The sequence below is a fragment of the Crocodylus porosus genome, unplaced genomic scaffold (genome assembly GCF_001723895.1).
Source record: "Crocodylus porosus isolate Cpor-Errol unplaced genomic scaffold, CroPor_comp1, whole genome shotgun sequence".
NCBI classification, from domain to species: domain Eukaryota; kingdom Metazoa; phylum Chordata; order Crocodylia; family Crocodylidae; genus Crocodylus; species Crocodylus porosus.
Genome location: NW_017728886.1, coordinates 134,889,283 through 134,897,813, shown reverse-complemented (window position 1 = coordinate 134,897,813; position 8,531 = coordinate 134,889,283). Strand labels below are relative to the sequence as shown.

The following is an 8,531-nucleotide window of genomic DNA, read 5'->3' as shown; positions in this document are numbered from 1 at the left end:
CTCCAGGCTTTTTGAAAATCTGCACTCAGCAGTCTCCAGCAGCCTGGGGAGCATGTGGGGTTTGTTGGGAGGCATGTAGGAGTTCCCCATCCTACTGGCCTCAGCCAGTGCAGGCAACCTGCATGCCCTCCTCCCCACCAGAACAAAGGTTGGATGTGTGTCCTGGTTGCTAGCAGTCTAACCTACACCACTTACAGGAAACCATGTAACTTATATCGATTCCATCTCAGGCTTTTTGAATGTCTACACTTAGCCCAAGAGTTGAGTTTATTATGTCAGAGAATAGTTAAAACTGTGCTTTAATTTCTTGCCCACCCATCTTAACTGGCTCAGAGTACAACAAAGAGGTATGGGTACCTCTTTTCTCACACATGTGGGTGTGGGTATGGGTATTGTTTCACTTTAAGACAAGTGATATCAGTGCATCAAGAGCTGGAGGAAGCAGGCTTACATTTTGCAAGCTCACATTTTGTAGCAGAGATAAAAAGTAAAGCATCTCACCTGTTGCTACACTATCCCTCAGTATTTTCTATGTGAATTAGAAGTAAATAACTTGAAATCACTGAGATGTGACAGGTTTATTTGATAACTGGGCCATAAAGGAGAGGCTGCATACTTGTCTTCAAACTGACACAAAAGTAATGCTAAGTAGAGTCAGAATGAACCATTTTTATGGTAGCTTTGCAGTAGTCTATAGCAGCTCAGTGCTGCAACCACAGTACTAATGGTTTTTAAAGCTCTGGTTCTTGAGCTTCTCTCTCTGTCTCAAGGAGCTAACTAGGTGTGAGAATTTAGATGAAGACTTCAATGTAATTTTATGTAATTTGATGTTGCCATGTAAATCTCTTTTATAGGTCCCTTTAGATGGAATTTAATGCGGCAAAAACCTTGTCATCAGAAGGATTAATGTCTGCATTAGCATTTCCGCAATAAAATCAGAAGCTAAGTGGTGGAGGCCACAGACACCTCAAACCTGGATTCTACGGCTCAGCATTAAGTGCTGGAGTTTTTATTACTTGCAGTAGGGAAGCCTTTGCCAATGCTTACAAGGAACTGCTTATCCCTTCTTCTTTGGGTCCTGTTTGATGGAGGTCTCCTAACGCCACTGCAGCCACAACCACAGCAGACTTTAGAAGCCAAGCCAAGAGAAAATGTTGTCACAATGCCAGGGAGGAGGTCATCCGCCCAGCGAGTCAAACGAGGCTGGGTATGGAATCAGTTTTTTGTGCTGGAGGAATACATGGGCTCCGAACCTCAGTATGTGGGAAAGGTAATTTGTTTTCTATCTATTAATGTAACTACTAAAGTGACAAGACAAATAATAATATCTACTATAAATATGCGTGTGTGCCCCTACTGCCTCCCACACATGGATCAACCTGACTCTTCTTGTGCTGTATCTTCTGTATTTGGTGGTTTGCAAAGAATATAAATGGAACAGCACTAAGCTTAACAGTAGTTTAAGTGAGAGGCACATCTAGAAAGTCCCTCATTTTTACAGCAATTTAAAAAGAATATGACCCATACTCTGGTATTTCTTACAAGTCATGACAGAAACAAGGAAAATACTAGAGGTTTTAAGTTATTCTATCTTGAGCATTGTGTCAGGGCCCAAACTGAATGTATCAGTAGCTGTAAGTCAATCACTTGGTAGATGGGCAAAAGATCCACTGTTTTCCACTGGAGTTATGTCCATTTATCCCAACTGAAGATTAGAACCTATGTGTTTAGCAGACTTGGTTACTAATAAAACCCTGAGTTATCAACATTGATGATTTTCAAAATGTATGGAGCTTGTTCTATGACACTGATTACATTTTAAATGATTTTTCTAATCCATCATTTTGTGGTTAAAAAACCTGAAGAAATTGAAAAACATTTTACTATATGATAACTAAACATTTAAAACATACTGTAATAGGAGCTGTAAGGGTGCATTTTTTTTTTTAATTTTAGTCCTGGATGTCGGAACAATTTTAGAAGTTAGATATGAATCCACATATCTTAGGCTCCGGGTGAAAACAGTCTTTTCTGTGAATTGGTATAGTTACTCCACTTTGGCTTTTGGCAACCACAGACACCTGATTTTGCTTTTAAAAACAAGTCGTATTTCAATACCGGTTGCTTTGCTTTTTGATTACTGCTACTGCTTCCGTGCAGACCTAAAATGGCAAATTGACAAGTGTCTCCATATTACATAAATCAAACAAACATACAATGAAGTTCCTATACTGTGGATGCACGTGTGTATGCAGTGTCTGTCTGTCTCTGTTGTACCAACCATTGTTTTTGTGATTCATGAATAAGTTGTCAGGCAGTTGTATGGCGGAGTAGTGGAGGCTTTAGAAAGTTAGATTATGGGAATGCAACTTGAACTACAGTGATGTAAAATATTACATTTACCTAAGGGTGAGACTGGGATGGCAGCCTTGTTGTTAAGTTATATCTCCCTTTGGCTCCAGAACCAGGTGTTTGCACAGAGGTGGACTCATGCAGAATGTGGCCTACAATCAACCCAGCTATAAATGGGGTCTTCAGAATTTGGAGATCAAAGGCAGCTGATGTGATGCTAGCCACATCACTAGGCTGTTGTGCTTTAACTTTACTAGCCCAGTGGATCATTAGGACTTTGGTGTCCTGACATAGACATTTCTGTGGTTCCATTGAATTTTAAGTATAATCTATCAAAAATCTGCGATGCTTTGAAAATTCAGCTGTGGATGTTCTACTGGTTTCCCTTTTTTCCTTACTATATATTATGCCTCAGTCTTAGTTAGCCTTTATTGACCTCTGAAAATTAGAGGCATTATTGTTGTTCTTGTTTAAAGCACCCAAAACTGCTAGTGAACAAGCGCTAGAGGCTGCTTGCTATAGAGATGTAGCATCATACTTCTGTCCTTACTTGAACATCACAGGCATTTTCCTCATTTTTATTGTGAATTTAAATGCTGTCTGTCTATTCAGGGAAGTAGTAGTTCATTCAAAATGTAATCAGACTGACAATTATGGCAACCTCACGTCCTCACATTCCCTCCCACTCTTCCCTCCCCACTCCTGCCCAAATCATTCTAAGCAAAGTCCTCATAACTAGGGAAGGGAATAAATCAGAAGGCACCATAAAATCTGCCAAATAATTTGCCATTCTAATTTAGGTGGAATGCACTCAAATACAACAATTTTAGAAATTTGTTCAAGACACTAACGCACATATCCATTAAGATTTGAAATGTTAGATATACATTCTGAGTCTAAAAACACAAAGGTAACATTATGGTCCTGTGTAATTATCCCAAAAAAGAAGAAAATTAGAGGATAACATTCCGTCTTTGAATTGTGATGTTCAGCAGCTTAGAATCACATTTTTTTCCCACCTAACTCTAGCTACTATATAGGGCAGAGGAACGAAATAAGTTTCATATGCAATGACTGACTTCCCGTTTTCTGTGGCACAGGGAATACTAATGCTAAGTATGTCATAGTTAAGGGAATGGTGTTGTGTTCTTTGTTATACCATGCACAGATACCACATATAGCTATTGTGGCTCATGGGCCTTTATGTTACTTCCCTAGCGTGCTTTACAAAGGATTTAGGTCTGCTTCTAGGTTGTCAAAAATACAACCAGATTATATGCTTAATATTTATCTAGAGAAGAAAACATTTGGGTTCCTTTACTGGTCAAACCAAAGGAGTCTTTATGACTAAGGAGGAATATTCATTATAGCCAGGTACAGACTTTTCATTTTTACCAGTATAAGTGATCTGAAACTGGCCTGTACCTGTAACAGAACAGCAGCTTGGTGCACATTGGACATTTATGCATGTGCTCCAGAAGCGGGGAGGCACTTTAATTAAAGTGGCTCTGAGAGCTGCTTTAATTAAAGCACCCAGAGCATCACATGTATCAGGATCCTGGTGCTGAAAAATGGCAGCATTAACTACAGCTCACTGAAATAATTTAAAATAGCCTGGTCTAAAATAGGCCTGGATCAACGTGCACTCAAACTTAATTGATTTAGGTTAGACTGGTGACTTGAACTTCTGTGCCAGAACCCCTAGCAATTCATGTTAGGTCATTGCCAGCATCCCACACTACTTTACAGCCCCCTGCCAGTGCCTTCCTCCCTTGCAGGGAAGTGTGCTGGCACTCACCTCATACTTGGCTTGTCTGACTGAGTGCCCAGCAGGCCCCCCTCCCTAAGCAATCACAAAGCCAAGTTAATGCAGATCCCTTTCTAGTGCAGACCCTTTCTGCAGCCCCCTTTCCTGCTTCTGGCCAGCTGTCAGTGGCAGGCAGGCATGCAGTGCAAGGGGAAAGGGAAGTGTCCCTGTACAAACCCTGTCATGGAGCATCCCACAGTGTGCACAGGGACTTGACTATGATGAGTCCAGAAGAACTCCTGTGAGCAGGCACAGCACCATGAAGCCCAGGTGAGCTGTTGGGCATGGGCAGCTTTGTGGTGCTCCACTTGCTTCTGGGGTTCTCCTAGGCTTAGTGTCAGATCTGTGTGTACGTCATGGGGTGCTTCATGCTGGGGTTCATGCAGGGTCTCAGATGCCTCCCTTTTCCCTCCCCCAAGCCCCAGCTGTCTGCCTGCAGCTGACAGATGTTTGTGGCTGACAGATGATACATCATGGGGAGGGGGACGTTCTAACCTGTGCCTGGAAGCCAATCAGGGGTGCCTCTGGTGCTTGGCTGCACTCAGCAGTCTCCAGCAGCCCAGGTAGCCTGTGGGACATGTTGGGAAGTGTGCAGGAGCTCCCCACCCTACTGGCCTCAGCACTGTAGGCAGCCTGCATGTCCCACTCTCCCCCCCAAAAAATGGTGAATGTATGCCCTGTTTGTTACAGTCTAACCTACACCACTTACAGGAAACCATATAACTTTTATTGATTCCATCTCAGGTTTTTTGAATGTCTGTACTTAGCCCAAGAGTGAGTTTATTACATCACAGAATAACTAAAACTGTGCTTTAATTTGCTTCCCTGCTTTGCTTAACTGGCTTAGATTACAGCAAAGAGGAGACCATTCTCAAACATGTGGGTACAGATAGTGTTTCACTTTAAGGAAATTGATATCAGTGAATCTAGGGTACTTAGTATGTGCTTTAAGAAAATGTGCCTCTGGTGTGCCACTTCTAGCTACACAATAAAATGAAACATGATGGATCTGGCTGGTAGAACACAAAATTATTTGTAATGTATAAAAATGCCTCTTAACATTAAAGCAAGAGGCACAGGTCTGTTACCAAGACAAAATTGTTCCAGCTGATCAGCTACAGAAACTATTTAACTTTCTATTTGACGCTGATTACCACTTCCTTCTATGAGGCAGAGTTGCATCTATATTAAGTATTTGTTTCAGACAAGCCAACTGAGATTAGTGAACACATTACTTCTTGGTGCTTACTTCTTTGCTTGATGTTCTTGAAGTACTAAGAGGTTATAACTGTATACTATTCTGTGAATGTGAATGAGTGTGAGTGATCTAGAAGTTTAGTGTATATAATTTATATTTAATCTACAGGTAATTTTTGACCTGTCAAACAGTGGGATAAAATGAATACCCAGAATAGGGAGAACCCACAAGTATATGACATGAAACCTTTCTGCAACATGAGGACATATGGTTTCTAACAATGGAATCCAGGTTGTGCTTCTCCATGTGCCTAATACATTTAACAGGTACTACTTAGGTGTATCCCTAGGTTTTTCTGGTTCCAGCTGTAAGAAATTCATGGCTTCAAACATGGACCACAACCCACAGGGAGAGTGAATGGAATACTTCTCAAGAAAGGTGCGTGACATGTACAGCAATAAAAAAAAAATACAAGATGGAAGAATATGTAGAGTGGGGTAGGTTAGGAGAACAAAAATATTTTCTCCACCAGAAAAGGAACATAGAGTGAGCTTTTAGCAACTGGGAGGGAGTAAGCCCCACTATATTTTAACCAGTCTATGGGCTTTGAAAGTAAATCTTTTTTTTTTTTTCATTGTTAAATTTTCAGGCAAGATTTAAAATGAGATCCTGGATGGGAGAAATTCTGACTGCATGCTGAGGGGGAAGGTACTATCAAACTGACAAGATCAGAATAGTTAATATCCTAAATACATAGCTACTCCCACCATACATGCAGGGATTCCACCATGATTAAACAAGATGAACTTATGGACATTTATAAAATGTTCAAATCATTGTACATTACATGACCAAGTAAGCTCATAAGTAGTTTCCAAAATACAAAATACATTTTTTTACTTTACCTGTACTGATTCCTTAACACCAAGCTCAAGCCATATATTTTGAAATGATTCTTGTTTAGAATTACTTTATATTGAAGCTGGTATATGTATCATTTTGTCCAGAGCTTTTCCCTCTACCTTGTAAGACTATTTTGTAATTGGAATTGCAGCTTTCATATCTCTTTCTTCCAGCAAGGGTAACAGGGGACAACACAGTGACAGGTGTACTGGTGGTTACATTGCTTATTATAGAAGTACAGTTCTAACAATATCTCTGTAATTTATAAATGGGGGTTTCAATGTGCCTATTAAATAGGCCGACAATTTCACTAAACATTTAGGATGACTAGTTAATTTTAGAAGCCACCTGGAAAAGAACAGAAGAGATTTATAGCAGCAGCGTCAGATGTTATCAACCCAAACTCTCAATCCATTTTATGTTCGCTTTCAGGAGACTATCTTAAAAAGTGTCAGGTTGAAATTCAGAAGAGTTGTAGAAATGGATGGGGATTAAACTAATTCACCATTAGAGAACCTAAAATAATGCTTCAGGTTGACACATTCAGAGCTGTCAGTAAAATATCTGCTTGACAATACACTTTACCCATTGTAAACTGAGCAGTAAATCAAAGTATCAGAAATCTTAAACCTGTATATTGCATAGTGCCATGGGAAGGCCCCAAAATGCGCCTCATTAGTAGACAGGTACCCTCATTGACTACTCTATAATTGATATATAGACTGGAATACAAATGTTGGGTCCAGTAATTCCCTGAGATATCCCTGTGTAAATGGAAAATATTTTGGAAGGTAAAAATGAACCCCTAGCATTCGCTGGACTGGGTGATAAATTTCTACCCTGTTGAGATATTGAAAAAGAATAATAAGCACATGCGTGTGTATATATAAACCCAATGGTCAAGATTCTCTTCGATGCCAAACATGGGTTATCATTGGGTCCTAGCTCTATCCTGAAGCAATTTAAAAATACAAGCTACCCAGTTACTGTTCTTGAAGGTACCATATGCCCATCAAGGACAGGTATGAAAGGAAGTACCTATTATGTCACCTCCTAACTTTTATTCCCCTTATATTCCCCTGTATTACAGCAGAATGGCAAAAGTGGAGATCAGGAAATTCTTTGCTGCATGTTTTTAACCAGAACATAGTCCCTCTTTGGGGCTTGTTGTTTTACCTGATTAATTTGAAATACAAGCACTGGAATTTACACATGATTAATATTAACAAGGTCAGTCTCAAATCTATAACGTAGTGGACAGGTATCACTGTCATGTTTGGTCGATCTGTTGGCAGCTGCAGAATGGATATCTAGGGTTGTAAATGTTAATTCAGCGTGAACCATCCTCTAACCCCAAGTTACTGGCGCTTAATTAGTCTATTTTGCTACATATGTGGCCTAGATGACCTGAATTTCTTTTAAGTTACAATTGTAATTGATTTCTATTATTAAATAATGCTATAATAATAATATTTGTTTTGACATCTGACATCCAGCTGTTGTGATAGTTCAGTGATTCTCAACCTTTCTAGACCCAAGGGACTCCTTGTTTAGAAATAAAATGCCCCTTGTTAGGCTCAAGGCACATTTTGGAAAATGCAGCTTAGTTTTCACTTCTTTTTTGACTTAGGAAAAATAATAGTTCAATTTTTAAGTTGCAAAGAACTCATAAAGGTAATAACAGTTCAGAATGTCTTCTACAGTATGGGATACAATTTGAACTCTCTGGGTATATCTTTGCACACCTAAAAATGCTAACATTGTGTGGCACCCCATAGTACCTCTGAGCTAGTGCATTTGCCTCTCTAACTTAGAAATGAGTTACATCATAGAGAGAGCAATGTAAATCAATCTCATTAGTTATTCACATGATTTCATAGATTTCATAGACATTAGGACTAGAAGGGACCTCAGAAGATCATCAAGTCCCGCCCCCTACCCAAAGGGCAGAAAGTCAGCCAGGGTCATAGGATCCCAGCAAGATAAGCATCCAATCTGCTCTCGAAGGTGTTCAGTGTACTTGAACCACCTCTGATGGCAGGCTGTTCCAGACCTTGGGGGCTCGGACAGTAAAGAAATTCTTCCTTATGTCCAGACTGAAATGGTCGCAGGGTAGTTTATGACTGTTTGACCTTGTCATTCCTTGGGGCGCTCTGGTGAACAAACGTTACCCCAGATCCTGGTGGTCATCCTGATAAACTTATAGGTGGCCATCAGATCACCCCTGAGCCTGCGCTTTTCCAGGCCAAAGAGTCCCGTGGCTCTCAGCCT

At 40.2% G+C, this 8,531-nt stretch overlaps 1 protein-coding gene across 1 annotated transcript in view; it reads left to right on the top strand.

Moving 5' to 3' along the window:
- The first annotated feature begins 1,209 nt into the window (after positions 1–1,209).
- Positions 1,210–8,531, top strand: part of CDH12 (cadherin 12) — a 245,474-nt gene continuing 238,152 nt past the window's right edge. The window contains exon 1 of the mRNA XM_019541947.1: positions 1,210–1,270. Within this exon, the coding sequence (XP_019397492.1) occupies positions 1,210–1,270 (61 nt within the window). The remainder of the gene's footprint in view (positions 1,271–8,531) is intronic.